The sequence below is a fragment of the Schistocerca nitens genome, chromosome 7 (assembly GCF_023898315.1).
Source record: "Schistocerca nitens isolate TAMUIC-IGC-003100 chromosome 7, iqSchNite1.1, whole genome shotgun sequence".
NCBI lineage: Eukaryota > Metazoa > Arthropoda > Insecta > Orthoptera > Acrididae > Schistocerca > Schistocerca nitens.
The window spans coordinates 521,408,539-521,432,905 of NC_064620.1; the positions used below are offsets into that span (position 1 = coordinate 521,408,539).

The following is a 24,367-nucleotide window of genomic DNA, read 5'->3' on the forward strand; positions in this document are numbered from 1 at the left end:
TGTTTAGTCTCACTATAAACGCAAATATACATATGGCACATTCTGCTGAAAAAAAAACGCATTGTCAACAAGTTCTTGAAGCGATATGAATGCATGACTCGAAACAGAATGTGGGATGGAAGCATGGAGAGCTGTCTGCATTATCTGAAACCTTTTTCTGCTAAGAGCATTAATCAGAAACTATTGGCTGCGTCAATCGTGTACCATCATGACGACCATAACTGGTGGGATGAGATCTTGGAGTGGTTGATGTATGTCTTCAATATGACTACGAAGGCTTTCCCGGCGTAATAATTGATAGTATTCTTCTCGGGTATGCAGCCGGATCATGACGTCTTCCAGACACAATATTTCCGCGGTCCAACTGGCCGCCATCATCAGGTGAGTGCGCTGGTGCACCAGCGCACTCACCTGATGATGGCGGCCAGTTGGACCGCGGAAATATTGTGTCTGGAAGACGTCATGATCCGGCTGCATACCCGAGAAGAATATTATCTATGTCTTCAATAGTTCAAACATGGCACACAAGAGGCATGTAAGGATACTCCAGCAAAATTTATGTTTGTCTTTCAGCCAAAATCGCCCCTGTCTAGCCTACGGTCCACTGATGAATTACTATCCAACAGGACAACTCCTGAACGCATTCATGAGAAGTAGGGTCAGGCCAGGAAAAACATTCAAGCAGCCAATAGGCAGAAAGCTAAACACTGTAATAAAGGACATGATCGACTAGCTTAGCATAGTGGCACAAATTCACCTGGGAAATTTTGACAGAATTGTTAGTGCGGGAGCGAAACTGATTGGAAAGCTCTTACCACAGTTTTTGGGTCTTACCAAAATCTTAAATTTGTTGCTCCTGGAAATGTTCTTTTAAAGGAGATCACAACAGCAAGGGAGTGATATATTTCTCACTTAAACTTTGTTATGGCATGGCTGATGCGTAATTTTGGTTTTTATATTTATTGCGCTTTCCTCTGGGACCTTTATAAAATGCATGTATCCCTAAGAGGTGAAACAGAACTCCGATGCATCTTTGGTTTGGAGTCAGACATTCCTTCTTCAAAGCATGAAGTAGGGCAAAGTAGATACTGTCGTGATTTCATGGTACACATAAATCTTTGGCACAATGGTTGCAGCAGTTTCCTCACCCTGCCAGAAAGGGGTGGTTCCTAGAGCAGAGATGCGCAAGCACCAATCTGAATCAATTAGCTAGTGTGCACTGTGTCCGGAAGTCATTTTGTTGGGGATCGATGGAATATCCTCAGTTTGAAGCATGTGCCTCTGGAGTCGATTAAGGATTAATGGCTGATGATGTGAGAGAGTGTGGCACCAAGCACTGAAGCCAACCATTCACAGGTCTACCAGTTGGCCAACCCACCCTGCAGAGCAGGTCTGCCCGAACAGGTTCGCCTTTGTGTTTACGATTTTATAGTGGTAGGGTGCATGATCTGGGTGCATCGGCTCCACTGGCACAATGCTACCTGCTAGCCCAAACTGCTACCTGCCATCCTACACTTCACCCATTTCCCTTCTGATTTTGGCATGTTGATAACTGCCACACAACTGGGCACAGTTAGGGTCCACAAAACAGCCGCATTGTGCTCACAGTCAGATGGGTTTGGGACCAGCTCAGTGGAACTGGAGGTGGGGGGGGGGGGCAGGTTGGGCGGCTCATGCGTGCTGTGAATGGACATCTTTATTGAATGGCTAGATTGTTCTGTTGTGATGCCTGGTAAGGCTACTCCTGGAATGCACAGTTGTGTAAGTGCCTAGTACTGGCTGCCTCCTACATAAGGCTGCTAAAGGAAGCTCTTATGTGAAGCTCTCATGTCTTGCAATCTGTAATTATTAGAATGGAAAACCAGTCCAAGTTGCAAATTTTTACTTTTATTCATTTGATGACCAGTTCTGGGCCCAAAACTAGTCACCAAATGAATAAAAAGTACAAATTTGCAACTCGGACTGGTTTTTCGTTCTACTGATTAACAGAAGTTGCTGGGTCAAACTAATCCAGCATGCTGAAAGTTTGTCTGTTCCTTGATGCCAATTATGCATTCCCCTGATGTTAAGCCCTTGGAGAACAGGCTGGCCAGTTTTGTTCTGATGCTCAAGAAGGCTATGTCTGGAGTGCACGGATGAGACAGTATCTAGTGCTGTGTGCCTTGTACACAAGACTGCTCAAGGACACTCCCATGTGAAGCTCTTATGTCTTGCAGTGTGCAACTAACAGTTCCTTGATGCCATTTATGCAATCCTTTTTGACCAAGTGCTTGGTAAAATATTCTTTCTGAAGGTGTCAAACTTCGATCAAGTAACACACTACAATTCCAGTTTAGTGTTCAGCTGTGTTGGTTTGTTGTATGAGCTTACTATTTGATACTATTCTGTTTGGTCAAATGAGACCTAGAGTGCAGATGAGAATATTTTCTGTCTTGCAAGAATATTTTCTTAACCCAGGATTGTGTGTTTACCATATGTTCATGCTTCTTGATGTATTCTGTGTATTTTAAATTTTAGTTTCAATAGTCTATATTGTGCCTTACATCTGGCTTTTAGTGTTCACGTGTTAATTTATTCTGTAATTCATGGTTTGTAGTATTTTGAGCCAGAACTTACTTTTGGATTATGAGATTTTCTAATATTTCTTTCATGTCAGAAAGAATAGACACTACATGGAATCTGCAGCTGTGATACATATTGTGTAAAGTACGTAAACTGAACGTGGATGGGGGAGAAAGTAAAGGGAAGGGACCATTGATGTCACATGCATTGGGATCTTTAGACGGATTCAGCAGCATGGAGTGAAAATGTGTGCCTGACTGGGATCTGAACCTCGTATCTCCTGTTTACTAGCCAGCTGTATTAACCACTGTCAACCACTACACCATGCAGATATAATGGTCATCGCAATTGGGCAGAGCATCTCAGCACACCTCTCGGTCAACCCACACTCCCACCTAGCCCCATTTATCCAGTATAAGCGTCCATGTATTCGATGCTCGCTACTTCGAGGGGTCCAATGTAGTTGTACATACACATTGAACGTGATGGAATCATTGCCCAGTGAGGTGATCAATTATATGAATTTGTGATGTCTGTTCTTTCAGTCATCAACAGTCCCTTTCATTTCCTTTCCTTTTTACCCCTCCCCAATCTTCAATTTACACAATATGTATCACAGCTGCAGATTCCCTGTGGTGTCTGTTCATTCGGTCACATTATTCGTACAGTTGACTGGGCAATGAATCCACCACCTTCAGTATACATGCACAGTTACGTTCGACCTCCTGCATGTCAAAGTAGCGGGCATGAAGGACAAGCACAGTGACAGGGGACAGGTGGGGTTAGGTGGGAATGTGGGACGAACGAGAGATGTATGGAGATAATCCGTGCAGTTGTGATAAACACTGTGTCTAAGACGTTCAGTGGTTAACCGAACTGCCTAGTAAGCAGAAGATACCGAGTTCGGATCACAGTCTGCCACACTTTTCAGCTGTCGCCGCTGATTCTACATGAAAATCCCAGTAGGAGGAAAGGGCTGGTTCTCTCATTTGGGTCAGTTATCCAAAAATGGTACTTTCCTCCTCGTATACTACAAATTTCAGCGTTAACTCACTTATTTTCATTTTAAAAATGCCTATTTTATTATAAATTACTTAGAAAGATTAACAAAAATAAATAATTTTCTTGTGATACTCACTTGTGATAAAAAAGTTTTCTTTTCTCACAAAAAGTAAACGTAAGGAAAAAGTAAACTTTTTTTATAAAATGTGCGTGTAAGGAAAAAAGTAAGTGAATTATGGTTAATGCAGAATGAATGATTTTTTTTAATTTACTGGCCTATCAGTTCACTGTATTTTGTTATAAAAATTATCCATAAAATTACTACGCCCATTTAGCTGTTTGGTATTGTCCATTTAAAGATTATAAATTTTAATAGGAAAATATAAAACTTTTATCAGATTTAGAGAGTGAATCATAGATCATGAAATCCATTATTTAATTTTTAAGTTTCTTCATTCCTTTATATCTCTATTCCATCTGCCCTTCTTCAGCTATTTGAAAATCCCATTCACTAACTTAGAATACCTATCTGGTAAGATAATCTTAAACTCTTTATTAATCTCCACACAACTTTTTCTCCATATCTAGCATTAACATATTCACAAATGGTTCAAATAGCTCTAAGCACTATGGGACATAACATCTGAGGTCATCAGTCCCCTTGACGTAGAACTACTTAAACCTAACTAATCTAACGACATCTCACACATCCATGCCCGAGGCAGGATTCGAACCTGCGACCGTAGCAGTAGCATGACTCTGGAATGAAGGGCCTAGAACCGCTCTGCCACAGAGACTGGCAAATATTTACAACCACTAATGTGACACAAAACATTTATCTCTTACTCACTTATTTTTTAAATCTGTTTTGAGACATTTGCATTGTTGAGCTTTTTGATTAGTCTCCATTTATATAAAAAACATTTATTAGATTTTTTCAAATGTGTAATGTCTGTATGGTAATGTATCTATTTTATTTTCCAAAACATATATCTTGTCATCATGTCTACTTAAGTCTTTTTATTTGATTTGACTAAATTTCATCTTTTTCACTTCAAATCAAATTATCAAATTCGTAGTTGCATATTGTTCTCTAGTGTTAAACAAGCAATCTTTATAATCTTCTAAGCTTATTTTATTTTTAACAACAGATTTCTTAACAACTTTACATTATTTCATTGTTTTATCATCAACTTTATAAGCATACGTTTTTGCTCTGAAGCCACAGAATTCTTCCATTACCTTTCCATTGCATTCGTCTTTCATTTTTCCTTAAACTTTCTTGTTTACTTGTGGAATACCATAAATATTATCTGTTGGATAACCACTTATATCAAAGTAATCAATCGTCGATTTCATGTCTTCATAGAAATCTTAAGTTTTTTTTTATTTTCTCCATATTCCGGTATCATTATTCTATTACACTCATACCAAAGTAGATCGGTTTATTAAATGTGGGCTTTTTCTTATTGGTATGACTGGCAATAAGATCTTCATTAAACATCGTTCTTTCTGTACAGTTTGGCTTAGCTATTAATTTATCGCACTTTTGTCCATCTGACACTAATTTTATATCCACTCTGTTGCTTATATTTTCTATTATGTTCCCAAAAACAGAATTACCCAATTTGTAGAAATCTTATTCAAAATAATACTTCGATTGCATCCTCATTTGAGTATTCAAATCTATATATTTCCTGAACCAATCAGGTTGTGAGAATTTTAAGAGTTTATGTATTTTTGTTATTTTCATTCCTAGAGACAGATACTGTTTAAGATTTCTATAGTGAACTACATAATTACATTTCTCATTCAAAGTAGTCCATAACTTATTTTCTTTAGTTCTAGGTAATATTACCTTTTTAGGAGCGAATGGTAAATCTTCATATAAATTACGTAATTCTTTTGGATATTTTAGATCTACTTCGAAAATACATCCAGTTTTTGCAGTATACAAAATTACACTCATTTTTGTACAATCAAAATTATTTGGTTCATCCCATTCATATAGGTAACATGATCACTTCACTCTACTTTCAGCTACCCAGTTTTGACTACTTTTTAATTTTCCTATTTTTTATCCATTTTTATATTCTAGCTACTTTTAATCAAATCTAATGTTTTTTTCCGCTATATACGGATGCTGAAAATAAAATGTGTGCTAGAAACAAAAAGAAATATTCTGTAAATAACTTTTCGGAAATAAACCAACTAACGAAAGATTTTTTCTTACGTTCACCTTTTATAGAAGGAAGAAATATTTTATTTCTGTCTTAAGTTCACCTTTTGTGAGAAAAAAATTAAAATAAGTGAACGTGATAAAAAGATACTCATTTTTCTTAATTTTTATAAGTAATTTATAATAAAACAGGCGTTTTTTAAATGAAAATAAATAAGTTAGACTTGAAACTTGGACTACAGTAGGAGGAAAGGACGCCAGGACTGAGTCAAGTGAGCCAGAACTAGAGCTTTCGTCTTACTGGTCCCGACGCAGCTGCTAACAACAGTGCCTTCTCCTTCCTATCTTAACTCTGCCATTTAATTTTAATAATAGGTAGTAAGTGTGATTGTTCAATAACAGGGATGCGAATAAATGGTGTCACAGCTAACTCATAGTTACATCTTGACAACCTCCAGCCACTTCCACTCCACAGCCTAAGATGCTGCTTTAATTTTCTCCAAGCCATCCTAATACCGGACCCCTCATGGCCGCCACATCGGTTCTCATTTCTTCTTCTGTCACGTCAACAGACAGTTTCTCGTGTTTGTAGAGCCTTAAGTGTACACTTCTCAATTATCCGCCCTCTCCTCTGCTACTAACATTAGAATTCCTCTTGCACTCTAATTGTCGATGATTTTACTTTCAATTTCAACGAAGCGTCTGTTGTCTGTACTATGTGCCTGAGCAGTGAACCTGAACACGTTCGCCATGGGCTCGTCCATGGCGTGGCCGGCGATGGCGCTGCCGCAGCTGGTGTCTGCAGAGAGCGGCCTCAGAGACCGGCCTCTGACGGCGGACGAGGCGTCCTGGGTGGCGTCTCTCCTGCTACTCAGCTCGCTCGTCGTCATTCCCCTGTTTGCGGTTGCCAGCGCACACATGGGTCGTAAAACGCTCGGATACGTCACAATAACTCCGCTGCTGGCTAGCCTGATCGTCCAGATGTTCTCTGTTTCGATCGAAGCTCTCTACATTGCAAGGTAAGAGTGACAGTCTTTCGAGACTGCTGTCACTATATTACAACAACCTACTTCTTTTGGGAATGGGAAGATCGTCAATGTTTTCTTTAGATGCAGCTGCAGCCAGCCACGACTTTCTCTCTGTGCCACTCTCTTCGTCTCAGAACAGCACGTACACACTCAACAATCTGGTGCGCATATTCCACCCGTGGTCTAGGGGTAGCGTCTTTGACTAATCATCTAAACGTTCTGGGTCCTCGCTTCGAACCTCGCTACTGCTTATATATCGAATAAAAACCACCAGTAATGACGGCCGAAGACTTCCGGCATAAGAAGACAACCTCTTACTACCAAAGGCCTTGTCAAAGATGGTGGAGGAGCGAGCAAAAGTTCAGGACACTCTCTTGCCCTTAGGATGGAAACTGCCTATAAATCCAATGATCAACGCCATGAGAATGCAGAAGGCAACGGAAACCACTGCATTAAAAAGAAAAAAAATGTAATGTGTATCCACAGAACATGTGCTCTGTACTTGAAAAAGCAAAAGCGTTATGGTGATTTTTCCATTAGCAAAATATTCCGGAGAAGTCCATAATTCGGATTTCCTGCAGAGGATTGCCAAGAAGAAGGTGATCACCAGAAAAACAGTGAATAACCAACGAAACGGTAAGGTTCTACAAACTGGGGCGTGGAATTTGAAAAGCTTGAACGTGACTGAGAAGCTAGAAAATTTGAATAGGGAAACGCAATTGCTCAAACTAGGTATAGTGGCGGTCAGCGAAGTGCAATGGAAATGAGTCACGGAATTCTGGTTGGGTTGGGTTGTTTGGGGAAGGAGACCAGACAGCGAGGTCATCAGTCTCATCGGATTAGGGAAGGATGGGGAAGGAAGTCGGCCGTGCCCTTTCAAAGGAACCATCCTGGCATTTGCCTGGACCAATTTATGGAAATCACGGAAAACCTAAATCAGGATGGCCGGACGCGGGATTGAACCGTCGTCCTCCCTAATGCGAGTCCAGTGTCTAACCACTGCGCCACCTCGCTCGGTAAGGAATTCTGGTCAGACAGGTATAGCGTAATATAAACAGCAGCAGAAAATGGTATAACGGAAGTAGGATTCGATATGAATAGGAAGGGAGGACAGAGAGTGAGTTACTGTGAACAGTTCAGGAATAAAGTTGTCCACATCAGAACCGACAGAAAACCAACAGCAACAATAATAGTTCATGTGTGTATGCTGACATCCCAAGAAGAAATGGGAATGAAAATTTAATAGTCATAGAGATTGGAATGTGATGGTAGAATATAGGCTTGGTAGCATAAATGAGAAAGGAGAAAGACTGAGTTCTGCAATAAATTCCAGCTTATAAGAGTGAATACTCTGTTCATGAATCACAAGAAATTTGGAAAAGGTCGGGGGATACGGGAAGATTCCAGTTAGATTTCGTAATGATCAGCCAGAGTCGGATATTGGATTGTAAGGCTTAGCCAGGATCAGATATAGCTCAGATCGCAATCTGGTAATAAAGAGTAGGTTAATGTTTAAGAGACTAGTCATAAAGAACCAATGTGCAAAGAAGTGGGGTACGGAAATACTAAAGAACGAAGAAAAAAATGGCTCAAATGGCTCTGAGCACTATGGGACTCAACTGCTGTGATCATAAGTCCCCTAGAACTTAGAACTACTTAAACCTAACTAACCTAAGGACATCACACACATCCATGCCCGAGGCAGGATTCGAACCTGCAACCGTAGCAGTCGCACGGTTCCGGACTGCGCGCCTAGAACCGCGAGACCACCGCGGCCGGCTAAAGAACGAAGAGATGCGCTTGAATTTCTCTCAGGCTGTAGACACTGCGATAACAAAAAGCGTAATAGGCAGTTCACTTGAAGAGTAATGAACGTCTCTGGAATGGCAATCACAGAAGTTGGAAAGAAATACGTAGGTACTAGGAAGGTAACTACGAAGAAACCACGGGTAACAGAAGAAATACTTCAGTTGGTCGACGAAAGAAGGAAGTACAAAAATATAAATGGAAATTCAGCAATACAAGTCTGTTAGGAATTAAATAGACAGGACGTGCAGGAAAGCTACTGCGAAATGGTTGCATGGAAAATGTAAAGAAATATCAGAGGAATGACTGTCAGAGGAACAAACTAACCATCAATAAAAGTCAAAATAGCCGGCCGAAGTGGCCGTGCGGTTAACGGCGCTGCAGTCTGGAACCGCAAGACCGCTACGGTCGCAGGTTCGAATCCTGCCTCGGGCATGGATGTTTGTGATGTCCTTGGGTTAGGTTTAACTAGTTCTAAGTTCTAGGGGACTAATGACATCAGCAGTTGAGTCCCATAGTGCTCAGAGCCATTTGAACCATTTTTGAAAAGTCAAAATATTGAGAAAAATAATGGCAAGCTATAGGGAATGACGGGTAAAACACAATATTTACAAGAACCAAGACGGAACAATAAGAGTCAGAACGAAGAACGAAGTGCTCGATTAAAAAGAATGTAAGAAAAGGATGTAATCTTTCGCCCCTAGTGGCCAATCTATATACCAAAGAAGCAATGAGGGAAATACAGAGAACGTGCCAGATTCGCGGATGAAATTGCTATCCTCAGTGAAAGCGAAGAAGAATTACAAGATCCGCTGAATGGAATAAACACTCTAATGACTACAGTGTACAGACAGAGTAAATTGAAGAAAACGAAAGTAATGAAAAGTCTCAGAAATGAGAACAGGTAGAAACTTAACATCAGGGTTAGCGATTACCAAGTAGATCACGTTAAGGAATTCTGTTATCTAGGCAACAAATTAACCCATGATGGACAGAGCAGAGCAATGAGGACGTAAAACGCAGACTAGCATTGGCAGAGGGACGTTCCTGACTAAGACAAGTCTACTAATATCAAACATAGGCCTTAATTTGAGAAAGAAATTTCTGAGAGTGTACGCTTGGAACATAACATTGTATGTGTGTGAAAAATGGATTGTTGGGAAACCAAAACAGAAGAAAATAGAAGCATTTGAGATGTGGTATTACAGAAGAATGTTTAAAATCAGGTGGACTGATAAGGTAAGGAACGAGGTGCTTCTTCGCAGAATAGCCAAGAAATGAATATATGGGAAACACCGACAAGAGGAAGGGACATAATGATAAGACATCCGTTACGATACAGGGAATAACTTCCAAGGTACTAGAGAGTGCTGTTGTTGTTGTGGTCTTCAGTCCTGAGACTGGTTTGACGCAGCTCTCCACGCTACTCTATCCTGTGCAAGTTTCTTCATCTCCCAGTACCTACTGCAACCTACATCCTTCTGAATCTGTTTAGTGTATTCATCTCTTGGTCTCCCTCTACGATTTTTACCCTCCGCGCTGCACTCCAATACTGAATTGATAATCCCTTGGTGCCTCAGAATATGCCCCACTAACCGATCAATTGTGCCACAAATTTCTCTTCTCCCCAATTCTATTCAATACCTCCTCATTTGTTATGTGATCTACCCATCTAATCTTCAGCATTCTTCTGTAGCACCACATTTCGAAAGTTTCTATTCTCTTCTTGTCTAAACTATTTATCGTCCACGTTTCACTTCCATACATGGCTACACTCCATACAAATACTTTTCAGAAACGACTTACTGACACTTAAATCTATACTCGATGTTAACAAATTTCTCTTCTTCAGAAACGCTTTCCTTGCCATTGACAGTCTACATTTTACATCCCCTCTACTTCGACCGTCATCAGATATTTTGCACCCCAAATAGCAAAACTCATTTACTACTTTAAGCCTCTCATTTCCTAATTTAATTCCCGCAGCATCACCCGATTTAATTCGACTACATTCCATTATCCTCGCTTTGCTTCTGTTGTGGTTCATCTTATATCCTCCTTTCAAGAGACTGCTACAGAGTAAAAACTGTAGAGGAAGACAGATACTGGAATACATCTGGAAAATACACTGGCGTTTAAAATTAAAGGAACAAAAGGAAATTAAGCAAGATGGCATTTATTTTGCCACAAAACAGTGTAAACGGGTGATAGTAAAATAGAAACAATGTAAAGAACACAGAAGATAAGCAACTGCAACATGCATAAAGATAGACAAAAATGTTCTTCGTTCTTCCCAAATTAACGTATTTTCACACACAATCCGGTAACTTTTTAATGTGCTCAACAGCGGTTGTTACCATATCTGGCAGCAAGGAACGTCTTATTTGGCGTCTACTTTGTGCCATACAGTACAATCTGCGACTGTATATACAGCGATTGTGAATGTCGGACTCCCAGGCACAAACTACCCGTTTGATAGGTGCCCTGACATCATCGTTGAAGTGGTTGTCCGAGCAGGACACGCTTATACGGACATCTGTTGACAGGTTGAATGACCTTGAGTTCCCCCCCCCCTCCCCCCCCCCCATGAACCGTAGACCTTGCCGTTGTTGGGGAGGCTTGCGTGCCTCAACGATTCACAACGTACCGAAGGTGCAACCACAACGGAGGGTATCTGTTGAGAGGCCGGACAAACGTATGGTTCCTGAAGAGGGGCAGCAGCCTTTTCAGTAGTTGCAGGGGCAACATTCTGGATGATTGACTGATCTGGCCTTGTAACACTAACCAAAACGGCCTTGCTGTGCTCGAACTGCGAACGGCTGAAAGCAAGGGGAAACTACGGCCGTAATTTTTCCCGTGGGCATGCAGCTTTACTGTATGGATAAATGATGATGGCGTCCTCTTGGGTAAAATATTCCGGAGGTAAAATAGTCCCCCATTCGGATCTCCGGGCGGGAACTACTCTGGAGGACGTCGTTATCAGGAGAAAGAAAACTGGCGTTCTACTTATCGGAGCGTGGAATGTCAGATCCCTTAATCGGGAAGGTAGGTTAGAAAATTTAAAAAGGGAAATTGATAGGTTAAAGATAGATATAGTGGGAATTAGTGAAGTTCGGTGGCAGGAGAAACAAGACTTTTGGTCAGGTGAATACAGGGTTACAAATACAAAATCAGGTAGGGGTAATGCAGGAGTAGGTTTAATAATGAATAAAACAATAGGAATGCTGGTAAGCTACTACAAACAGCACAGCGAAAGCATTGTTGTGGCCAAGATAGATATGAAGCACACGCCTACGACAGTAGTACAAGTCTATATGCCAACTAGCTCTGCAGATGACGAACAAATTGAAGAAATGTATGATTAAATAAAAGAAATTATTCAGATAGTGAAGGGAAACGAAAATTTAATAGTCATCGGTGACTGGAATTCGGTAGTAGGAGAAGGGAGAGAAGGAAACGTAGTAAGTGAATATGGATTGGGGGTAAGAAATGAAAGAGGAAGCCGCCTGGTGGAATTTTGCACAGAGCACAACTTAATCATAACTAACATTTGGTTCAAGAATCATAAAAGAAGGCTGTATACATGGAAGAAGCCTGGAGATACTGACAGGTTTCAGATAGATTATACAGGGTGGCAAAAAGGTACGGCCTAACTTTCAGGAAACATTCCTCACACACAAAGAAAGAAAATATGCTATGTGGACATGTGTCCGGAAACGCTTACATTCCAAGTTAGAGCTCATTTTATTACTTCTCTTCAAATCACATTAATCATGGAATGGAAACACACAGCAACAGACCGTACCAGCGTGACTTCAAATACTTTGTTGCAGGAAATGTTCAAAATATCCTCCGTTAGCGAGGATACATGCATCCACCCTCCGTCGCATGGAATCCCTGATGCGCTGATGCAGCCCTGGAGAATGGCGTATTGTATCACAGCCATCCACAAAAAAATGGTTCAAATGGCTCTGAGCACTATGGGACTTAACATCTATGGTCATCAGTCCCCTAGAACTTAGAACTACTTAAACCTAACCAACCTAAGGTCATCACACAACACCCAGCCATCACGAGGCAGAGAAAATCCCTGACCCCGCCGGGAATCGAACCCGGGAACCCTGGCGTGGGAAGCGATAACGCTACCGCACGACCACGAGATGCGGGCGCAGCCGTCCACAATACGAGCACGAAGAGTCTCTACATTGGGTACCGGGGTTGCGTACACAAGAGCTTTCAAATGCCCCCATAAATGAAATTCAAGAGGGTTGAGGTCAGGAGAACGTGGTGGCCATGGAATTGGTCCGCCTCTACCAATCCATTGGTCACCGAATCTGTTGTTGAGAAGCGTACGAACACTTCGACTGAAATGTGCAGGAGCTCCATCGTGCGTGAACCACATGTTGTGTCGTACTTGTAAAGGCACATGTTCTAGCAGCACAGGTAGAGTATCCCGTATGAAATCATGATAACGTGCTCCATTGAGCGTAGGTGGAATGACATGGGTCCCAATCAAGACATCACCAACAATGCCCGCCCAAACGTTCACAGAAAATCTGTGTTGATGGCGTGATTGCCCAATTGCGTGCGGATTCTCGTCAGCCCACACATGTTGATTGTGAAAATTTACAATTTGATCACGTTGGAATGAAGCCTCATCCGTAAAAAGAACATTTGCACTGGAATGAGGATTGACACATTGTTGGGTGAACCATTCGCAGAAGTGTACCCATGGAGACCAATCAGCTGCTGATAGTTCCTGCACACGCTGTACATGGTACGGAAACAACTGGTTCTCCCGTAACACTCTCCATACAGTGACGTGGTCAACGTTACCTTGGACGGCAGCAACATTAGGGTTATCGTCAACTGCACGAAGAATTGCCTCGTCCATTGCAGGTGTCCTCGTCGTTCTAGGTCTTCCCCAGTCGCGAGTCATAGGCTGGAATGTTCCGTGCTTCCTAAGACGCCGATCAATTGCTTCGAACGTCTTCCTGTCGGGACACCTTCGTTCTGGACGTCTGTCTCGATACAAACGTGGTCTAGGGGTAGCGTCTTTCATTCTTAATCAAAAACGTCTTCGGTCCCGGGTTCGATCCCCGCCACTGCCTAAATTTTGACAAATAATCAGCATTGGCGGCCGAAGACTTCTGGCATAAGAAGTCAGCCTCATTCTGCCAACGACCTTGTCAAAGAGGGCGGAGGAGCTGATAGAGGTTCAGGGCACTCTCTTGTCCTAGGGGTGCGAAATTGCCCATAAAGGCGGAAGAATCAGCAATGATCAACGACATGAGGATGCAGAAGGCAATGAAAACCACTGCATTAAAGACACGTAACGTGTATCCACAGGACATGTGGCCTGTAATTGAAGAAGTGTCATGATGATCTCTCCATTGGCAAAAGATTCCGGAATAGTCCCCCATTCGGATCTCCGAGAGGGGACTGCCAAGGGGGAGGTAACCACGAGAAAAAGATTGAATAATCTACGAAAGGATAACGTTCTACGAGTCGGGGCGTGGAATGTCAGAAGCTTGATCGTGGTAGGGAAACTAGAAAATCTGAAAAGGGAAATGCAAAGGCTCAATCTAGATATAGTAGGGGTCAGTGAAATGAAATGGAAAGAAGACAAGGATTTCTGGTCAGATGAGTATCGGGTAATATCAACAGCAGCAGAAAATGGTATAACAGGAGTAGGATTCGTTATGAATAGGAAGGTAGGGCAGAGGGTGTGTTACTGTAAACAGTTCAGTGACCGAGTTGTTCTAATCAGAATCGACAGCAGACCAACACCGACAACGATAGTTCAAGTATACATTCCGACGTCAAAGTTGAAGATGAACAGATAGAGAAAGTGTATGAGGATATTGAAAGGGTAATGCAATATGTAAAGGTGGACGAAAATCTAATAGTCATGGGCGACTGGAATGCAGTTGTAGGGGAAGGAGTAGAAGAAAAGGTTACAGGAGAATATGGGCTTGGGACAAGGAATGAAAGAGGAGAAAGAATAATTGAGTTCTGCAACAAGTTTCAGCTAGTAATAGCGAATACCCTGTTCAAGAATCACAAGAGGAGGAGGTATTCTTGGAAAAGGCCGGGAGATACGGGAAGTATTCAATTAGATTACATCATGGTCAGACAGAGATTCCGAAATCAGATACTGGATTGTAAGGCGTACCCAAGATCAGATATAGACTCAGATCACAATATAGTAGTGATGAAGAATAGGCTGAAGTACAAGACATTAGTCAGGAAGAATCAATACACAAAGAAGTGGGATACTGAAGTACTAAGGAATGAGGAGATACGTTTGAAGTTCTCTAACGCTATAGATACAGCCATAAGGAATAGCGCAGTAGGCAGTACAGTTGAAGAGGAATGGACATCTCTAAAAAGGGCCATCACAGAAGTTGGGAAGAAAAACATAGGTAGCTGCGAAGAAACCATGGGTAACATAAGAAATACTTCAGTTGATTGATGAAAGGAGGACGTACAAACATGTTGTTGTTGTCGTGCTCTTCAGTCCTGAGAGTGGTTTGACGCAGCTCTCCATGCTACTGTATCCTGTGCAAGCTTCTTCATCTCCCAGTACCTACTGCAACCTACATCCTTCTGAATCTGCTTACTGTATTGATCTCTTGGTCTCCCTCTACGATTTTTACCCTCCACGCTGCCCTCCAATGCTAAATTTGTGATCCCTTGATGCCTCAGAATATGTCCTACCAACCGATCCCTTCTTCTAGTCAAGCTGTGCCACAAACTTCTCTTCTCCCCAATCCTATTCTATACCTCCACATTAGTTACGTGATCTACCCACCTTATCTTCAGCATTCTTCTGTAGCACCACATTTCGAAAGCTTCTATTCTCTTCTTGTCCAAACTGGTTATCGTCCATGTTTCACTTCCATACATGGCTACACTCCATACAAATACTTTCAGAAACGACTTCCTGACACTTAAATCTATACTCGATGTTAACAAATTTCTCTTCTTCAGAAACGATTTCCTTGCCATTGCCAGTCTACATTTTATATCCTCTCTACTTCGACCATCGTCAGTTATTTTACTCCCTAAATAGCAAAACTCCTTTACTACTTTAAGTGTCTCATTTCCTAATCTAATCCCCTCAGCATCATCCGATTTAATTTGACTACATTCCATTATCCTCGTTTTGCTTTTGTTGATGTTCATCTTATATCCTCCTTTCAAGACACTGTCCATTCCGTTCAACTGCTCTTCCAAGTCCTTTGCTGTCTCTGACAGAATTACAATGTCATCGGCGAACCTCAAAGTTTTTACTTCTTCTCCATGAATTTTAATACCTACTCCGAATTTTTCTTTTGTTTCCTTTACTGCTTGCTGAATATACAGATTGAATAACATCGGGGAGAGGCTACAACCCTGTCTCACTCCTTTCCCAACCACTGCTTCCCTTTCATGCCCCTCGACTCTTATAACTGCCATCTGGTTTCTGTACAAATTGTAAATAGCCTTTCGCTCCCTGTATTTTACCCCTGTCACCTTCAGAATTTGAAAGAGAGTATTCCAGTTAACGTTGTCAAAAGCTTTCTCTAAGTCTACAAATGCTAGAAACGTAGGTTTGCCTTTTCTTAATCTTTCTTCTAAGATAAGTCGTAAGGTTAGTATTGCCTCACGTGTTCCAACATTTCTACGGAATCCAAACTGATCTTCCCCGAGGTCCGCTTTTACCAGTACAAACATGTTCCGGGAAAATCAGGAATACAGAAATACAAGTCGCTGAGGAATGAAATAAATAGGAAGTGCAGGGAAGCTAAGACGAAATGGCTTCAGGAAAAATGTGAAGACATCGAAAAAGATATGATTGTCGGAAGGACAGACTCAGCATACAGGAAAGTCAAAACAACCTTTGGTGACATTAAAAGCAACGTTAAATGCAGAGGAGAGAGCAGATAGGTGGAAAGAATACATTGAAAGCCTCTATGAGGGTGAAGATTTGTCTGACGTGATAGAAGAAGAAACAGGAGTCGATTTAGAAGAGCTAGGGGATCCAGTATTAGAATCGGAATTTAAAAGAGCTTTGGAGGACTTACGGTCAAATAAGGCAGAAGGGATAGATAACATTCCATCAGAATTTCTAAAATCATTGGGGGAAGTGGCAATAAAACGACTATTGACGTTGGTGTGTAGAATATATGAGTCTGGCGACATACCATCTGACTTTCGGTAAAGCATCATCCACACAATTCCGAAGACGGCAAGAGCTGACAAGTGCGAGAATTATCGCACAATCAGCTTAACAGCTCATGCATCGAAGCTGCTTACAAGAATAATATACAGAAGAATGGAAAAGAAAATTGAGAATGTGCTAGGTGACGATCAGTTTGGCTTTAGGAAAAGTAAAGGGACGAGAGAGGCAATTCTGACGTTACAGCTGATAATGAAAGCAAGGCTAAAGAAAAATCAAGACACTTTCATAGGACTTGTTGACCTGGAAAAAGCGTTCGACAATATAAAATGGTGCAAGCTGTTCGAGATTCTGAAAATAGTAAGGGTAAGTTATAGGGAGAGACGGGTCATTTACAATATGTACAACAACCAAGAGGGAATAATAAGAGTGGACGATCAAGAACGAAGTGCTCGTATTAAGAAGGGTGTAAGACAAGGCTGTAGCCTTTCGCCCCTACTCTTCAATCTGTACATCGAGGAAGCAATGATGGAAATAAAAGAAAGGTTCAGGAGTGGAATTAAAATACAAGGTGAAAGGATATCAATGATACGATTCGCTGATGACATTGCTATCCTGAGTGAAAGTGAAGAAGAATTAAACGATCTGCTGAACGGAATGAACAGTCTAATGAGTACACAGTATGGTTTGAGAGTAAATCGGAGAAAGACGAAGGTAATGAGAAGTAGTAGAAATGAGAACAGCGAGAAACTTAACATCAGGATTGTTGGTAACGAAGTCGATGAAGTTAAGGAATTCTGCTACGTAGGCAGTAAAATAACCAATGACGAACGGAGCAATGAGGACATCAAAAGCAGACTCGCCATGGCAAAAAAGGCATTTCTGGCCAAGAGAAGTCTACTAATATCACATACCGGCCTTAATTTCAGGAAGAAATTTCTGAGGATGTACGTCTGGAGTACAGCATTGTATGGTAATGAAACATGGACTGTGGGAAAACCGGAACAGAAGAGAATTGAAGCATTTGAGCTGTGGTGCTATAGACGAATGTTGAAAATTAGGTGGACTGGTAAGGTAAGGAATGAGGAGGTTCTACGCAGAATCGGAGAGGAAAGGAATATGTGGAAAACACTGATAAGGAGAAGGGGCAGGATGGTAGGACATCTGCTAAGACATGAGGGAATGACTTCCATGGTACTAGAGGGAGCTGTAGAGAGCAAAAACTGTAGAGGAAGACAGAGATTGGAATACGTCAAGCAAAAAATTGAGGATGTAGGTTGCAAGAAGAGGTTAGCACAGGAAAGGGATTCGTGGCGGGTCGCATCAAACCAGTCAGTAGACTGATGACAAAAAAAAAAAAAAAAAGAACGTACCGCGCCACGGCTATTTGCCCGTGCTAATCTATACATCAAATGGCATCTGCGAACTCCGCATTTGTAAACATTGCGCTAACTGCAAAACCACGTTCGTGATGAACACTAACCTGTTGATGCTACGTACTGATGTGCTTGATGCTGGTACTGTAGAGTAATGAGTCGCATGTCATCACAAGCACCGAAGTCAACATTACCTTCTTCAATTGGGCCAATTGGCGGTGAATCGAGGAAGTACAGTACATACTGACGAAACTAAAATGACCTCTAACATGGAAATTAAGCATTTCCGGACACATGTCCACATAACATCTTTTCCTCTTTTGTGTGTGAGGAATGTTTCCTGAAAGTTTGGCCGTACCTTTTTGTAACACCCTGTATAACGGTAAGACAGACATTTAGGAACCAGGTTTTAAATTGTAAGACATTTCCAGGGGCAGATGTGGACTCTGACCACAATCTATTGGTTATGAACTGTAGATTAAAACTGAAGTAACTGCAAAAAGGTGGGAATTTGAGGAAATTGTATCTGGATAAACTGAAAGAACCAGAGGTTGTAGAGAGCTTCAGGGAGAGCATTAGGGAACGATTGACAAGAATGGGGGAAAGAAATACAGTAGAAGAAGAATGGGTAGCTTTGAGGGATGAAGTAAAGAAGGCAGCAGAGGATCAAGTTCGTAAAAAGACGAGGGCTAGTAGAAATCCTTGGGTGACAGAAGAAATATTGAATTTAATTGATGAAAGGAGAAAATATAAAAATGCAGTAAATGAAGCAGGCAAAAAGGAATACAAACGTCTCAAAAATGACAGGAAGTGCAAAATGGCTAAGCAGGCATGGCAAGAGACAAACGTAAGGATGTAGAGGTTTATCTCATTAGGGGTAAGATAGATACTGCCTACAGGAAAATTAGAGAGACCTTTGGAGAAAAAGACAACAACTTCTATGAATATCAAGAGCGCAGATGGAAACCCAGTTCTAAGCAAAGAAGGGAAAGCAGAAAGGTGGAAGGAGTATATAGAGGGTCTATACAAGGGAGATGTATTGAGGGCAATGTTATAGAAATGGAAGAGGATATAGATGAAGATGAAATGGGAAGTATGATACTGCGTGAAGAGTTTGATAGAGCACTGAAAGACCTGAGTCGAAACAAGGCACCTGGAGTAGACAACATCCATTAGAACTACTGACAGCCTTGGGAGAGCCAGTCCTGACAAAACTCTACCATCTGGTAAGCAAGATGTATGAAACAGGCGGAATACCCTCAGACGTCAAGAAAAATATAATAATTCCAATGCCAAAGAAAGCAGGTGTTGACAGACGTGAAAATTACCGAACTATCAGTTTAATAAGTCACAGCTGCAAAATACTAACACGAATTCCTTACAGACGAATGGAAAAACTGGTAGAAGCCGACCTTGGGGAAGATCAGTTTGGATTCTGCAGAAATGTTGGAAGACGTGAGGCAATACTGGCCGTACGACTTATTTTAGAAGGAAGATTAAGAAAAGGCAAACCTACGTTTCTAGCATCGGTAGACTTAGAGAAAGCTTTTGATAATGTTGAGTGGAATACTCTCTTTCAAATTCTGAACGTGGCAGGGGTAAAATACAGGGAGCGAAAGGCTATTTACAATTTGTACAGAAACCAGATGGCAGTTATAAGAGTCGAGGGACATGAAAAAGGAAGGAGTGGTTGGGAAGGGAGTGAGACAGGGTTGTAGCCTCTCCCCGATGCTATTCAATCTGTATATTGAGCAAGTTGTAAAGGAAAGAAAAGAAAAGTTCGGAGTAGGTATTAAAATCCATGGAGAAGAAATAAAAACCTTAAGGTTTGCCGATGACATTGTAATTCTCTCAGAGACAGAAAATGACTTGGAAGAGCAGTTGAACGGAATGGACAGTGTCTTGAAAGGAGGATATAAGATGAACATCAACAAAAGCAAAACGAGGATAATGGAATGTAGTCAAATTATGTCAGGTGATGCTGAGGGAATTAGATTAGGAAATGAGACACTTAAAGTAGTAAAGGTGTTTTGCTATTTGGGGAGCAAAATAACTGATGATGGTCGAAGTAGGGAGGATATAAAATGTAGACTGGCAATGGCAAGGAAATCGTTTCTGAAGAAGATAAATTTGTTTACATCGAGTATAGATTTAAGTGTCAGGAAGTCGTTTCTGAAAGTATATGTATGGATTGTGGCCATGTATGGTAGTGAAACATGGACGATAACTAGTTTGGACAAGAAGAGAATAGAAACTTTCGAAATGTGGTGCTACAGAAGAATGCTGAAGATTAGATGGGTAGATCACACAACTAATGAGGAAGTACTGAATAGGATTGGGGAGGAGTTTGTGGCACAACTTGACTAGAAGAAAGGATCGGTTGGTAGAACATGTTCTGCGCCATCAAGGGATCACAAATTTAGCATTGGAGGGCAGCGTGGAGGGTAAAAATTGTAGAGGGAGACCAAGAGATGAATACACTAACCAGATTCAGAAGGATGTAGGGTGCAGTACGTACTGGGAGATGAAGAAGCTTGCACAGGATAGAGTAGCGTGGAAAGCCGCATCAAACCAGTCTCAGGACTGAAGACCACAACAACCACCTTGAGGTAGACACAATAGGGGAAATAGCGGTTTGTTGCTTTAATTTTGGACACGATTGTAATTGAGGACGTTGCCTGTAATTGGTACTCTGAGATAAAAATTCTGGCACTGGAGAGGAATTCGTGGGGGACTCATCAAGAACGACGAAAAACAAAATCCAGTCTCTTTGTTCCAGAACAGTTGCTATCTTGTATGGCTCTGTTTAATATACTGTGTCTATTCTTCCAGTCATTGTTTTCTTCATACTCCTTTCCTCGCCTTTTCCGTGGAGGACCTCATTTCTTATCAGTCCTCGTAATTTTCAGCATCTTTACGTAAAAATAAGCCTCGAACACAATGCTGTCCTTTCCCATTAGTTTTCGCGTTGCAGTGACTATTCCACTAAATTTCGGGTTTGCAGACTTATAAATTCCACTTCTTCTATTATTTCGGTATAGGGTCGAAATATTAGATGGCTGCACACCCGAAATTTAATGGAATAGTTCGTTGAGTTTTGTACGGTCAATAATCTCCCACCTCTTACGAACCTACCATAACTATAAATAATGGGCTAGGTAGGAAGTTCTAAATTTTTTAGTATGCTTATTGAGTAGAGCGTAAATTTAAAACGCCATATAGTGGATTTCCTAGGACGTTTAGAATCGTATATTTTTGCATAAGAATTACTGTCAACTGGAGATACAGCAATCAAAAAGTTAATGTTTTGTAGATTTTCATTCACTGATGCCATATGTGATAATATTTTTGGGTAATTACTCACTTACATAAAAAAATGTTCATCGTACAAGAGAGAGTAATTGGAATTATTAGAATTATATGTAGGGTTTTCTCAAGTACATCTCTGAGGCTTCTCTTTAAGCAGTTGTGAATATTAATCACATTAATATTAATATTAATAATTAATTAATATTAATATTAATTAATTAGTACAAACGCTCATTTATGAAATTGTCTTATCTGCACTCCATTTGCCGACAGTAACAGGGATACACAAGTAATGTACTGGAAGGAAAAATTATCTGCATTACGCTTTAATGATCTAACATTGTTACGGAAAATGGTGAAATATACAGTTGTATAACTTCTTTATAATTTACCCTGAGAAATAAAATGGCTGGCAGATGAAGTTTCTTCAAAAAAATATTAAGGATGCTTCTATTTAGCAACTCCTTGTATATAACACCCGAATTCTTGAATAGAAATATCGGTCTTTTCAGACGAAAATCTCTCAGAGATGTAGGCTTATAGATACGTTCCATCAGCTTTTTTTGTGCGTGGGCTCCATGTTTGTTCTGTTGGCAGATTTCACATAGCAACTTTTAAAGTGAATTTGATCTATAGAACAAGTAACTAATTCTCACATTCCATGGTCCACTTCTTTAAATTCACAGAGATTTCATACTCACATTGAAACTTATGTTTGATGCTTTTAGCGAAGTGAGCCAGTCCTGCTTGGTTCATTATACACTGAGGTAGCAAAAGTAATGGGATCGCGATATGCACGTTTACAGATGGTGGTGGTACCGTTTACATTCCGCTTCGTAAATCGTTAGGGTATTCAATATTCCGGGATCCACAGAGTAAGAGTGTGCCGAGAATACCAAATTTCAATCACTACCTCTCACCGCAGACAACTCAGTGGCCGAGACTGCGTAGGATTATGAGTGCTAATAGAAACGCAATACTAGGCGAAATAACCGCAGAAATCAGTGTGGCAGGTACGACGAATGTATCCGTCAGGACAGTGCGGCGAAATTTGGCGTTAATGGGTTACGGCAGCAGATGAGTCATGCTGGTGACTTTGCTAGCTGCAGCAACTCTCCTGGTCTCGTGACCATATCGGCTGGACCCTAGACGACTGGAAAACCGTGGCTTGGTCAGATGAGTTCCAATTTCAGCTGGTAAGAGCTGATGGTAGGGGTGTGTGGCGTACACTCCTAGAGGCCATGGACCAAAGTTGTCAACAAGGGACTGTGCAAGGTGGTGGTGGCTCCATAATGCAGTGACGTGTGTTTACGTGGGATGGACTGGCTCCTCTGGTCCAACGGAAGTGACTGGAAATAGCTATGGCCGGCTACTTGTAGACAATTTACAGCCAATGGATAATAAGGTGCCATGTCACTGGGTCACAATTGTTCACAAATGATTTGAAGAATATTCTGGACAATTCGAGGACATAATTTGGCAAATCAGATTGCACCACATAAATGCTTTCGCAATTACGGTTGGCTATACAGGCAGCGAGGCTCATTATTACTGCAGGAGACTTCCAACAACTTGTTAAGCCCATGCCGCATCGATTTACTGCACTACGCTGGGCAAAAGTAGATCTGGCACGATACTGGGAGGTATTTTATGACTTTTTTTTACCTCAGCATACATCATTTTGCTTCCAAGGAAGCAAACTTCCTTCAATTCGTTTTTATGTTAAGTTTACCGCAAATCTCGTTCCGGCTACTTCTCATTAATTTCTTCTTTCTTTGGTTTTTCTTCGATCTCATTCTGTGCTTATTAAGCTGTCCACAGTCATGCCAGATTACAATAGACACCAAGTAAAGTATCCATAGAAATACACTACTGGCCATTAACATTGCTACATCACGAAGATGACGCACTACAGACACGACATTTAACCGACAGAAAGAAGATGCTGTGATATGCTTATGATTAGCTTTTCAGAGCATTCACAAAAGGTTGGCGCCGGTGGCGACACCTACAACGTGCTGACATGAGGAACGTTTCCAACCGGTTTCTCATACACAAACAGCAGTTGACCGGCATTGCCTCGTGAAACGTTATTGTGATGCCTCGTGTAAGGAGGAGAAATGCATACCATCACGATTCCGACTTTGATAAAGGTCGGATTGTAGCCTATCGCGATTGCGGTTTATCGTATAGCGACATTGCTGCCCGCGTTGGTCGAGATCCAACGAGTGTTAGCAGAATATGGAATCGGTGGGTTCAGGAGGGTAATACGGGACGCCGTGATGGATCCCAACGGCCTCGTATCACTAGCAGTCGAGATGACAGGCATCTTATCCGCATGGCTGTAACGAATCTTGCAAGCCATGTATCAAACCCTGAGTCAACAGATGGGAACGTTTGCAAGAGAACAACCGTCTGCACGAGCAGTTTGACGACGTTTGCAGCAGCATGGACTATCAGCTCGGAGACCGTGGCTGCGGTTACCCTTGACGCTGCATCACAGACAGGAGCGCCTGCGATGGTGTACTCAACGACGAAACTGGGTGCACGAATGGCAAAACGTCATTTTCTCGAATGAATCCAGGTTCGGTTTACAGCATCATGATGGTCGCATCCGTGTTTGGCGACATCGCGGTGAACGCACATTGGAAGCGTGTATTCGTCATCGCCATACTGGCGTATCACCCGGTGTGATGGTGTAGCGTGCCACTGGTTACACGTTTCGGTCACCTCTTGTTCGCATTGGCGGCACTTTGAACAGTGGACTTTACTTTTCAGATGTGTTACGACCCGTGGCTCTACCCTTAATTCGATCCCTGCCAAACCCTCCATTTCAGCAGGATAATGCACGACCGCATGTTGCAGGTCCTGTATGGGCCTTGCTGGAAACAGAAAATGTTCGAGTGCCGCCCTGGCCTGCACATTCTCCAGACCTCTCACC

The 24,367-nt window shown here is 41.6% G+C and overlaps 1 protein-coding gene across 1 annotated transcript in view; it reads left to right on the forward strand.

The window, feature by feature from the left end:
• Nucleotides 1–6,493: 6,493 nt before the first annotated feature.
• LOC126195727 (facilitated trehalose transporter Tret1-2 homolog) overlaps nt 6,494–24,367 on the forward strand; it is a 48,094-nt gene continuing 30,220 nt past the window's right edge. Inside the window, exon 1 of the mRNA XM_049934355.1 lies at nt 6,494–6,762. Within this exon, the coding sequence (XP_049790312.1) occupies nt 6,494–6,762 (269 nt within the window). The remainder of the gene's footprint in view (nt 6,763–24,367) is intronic.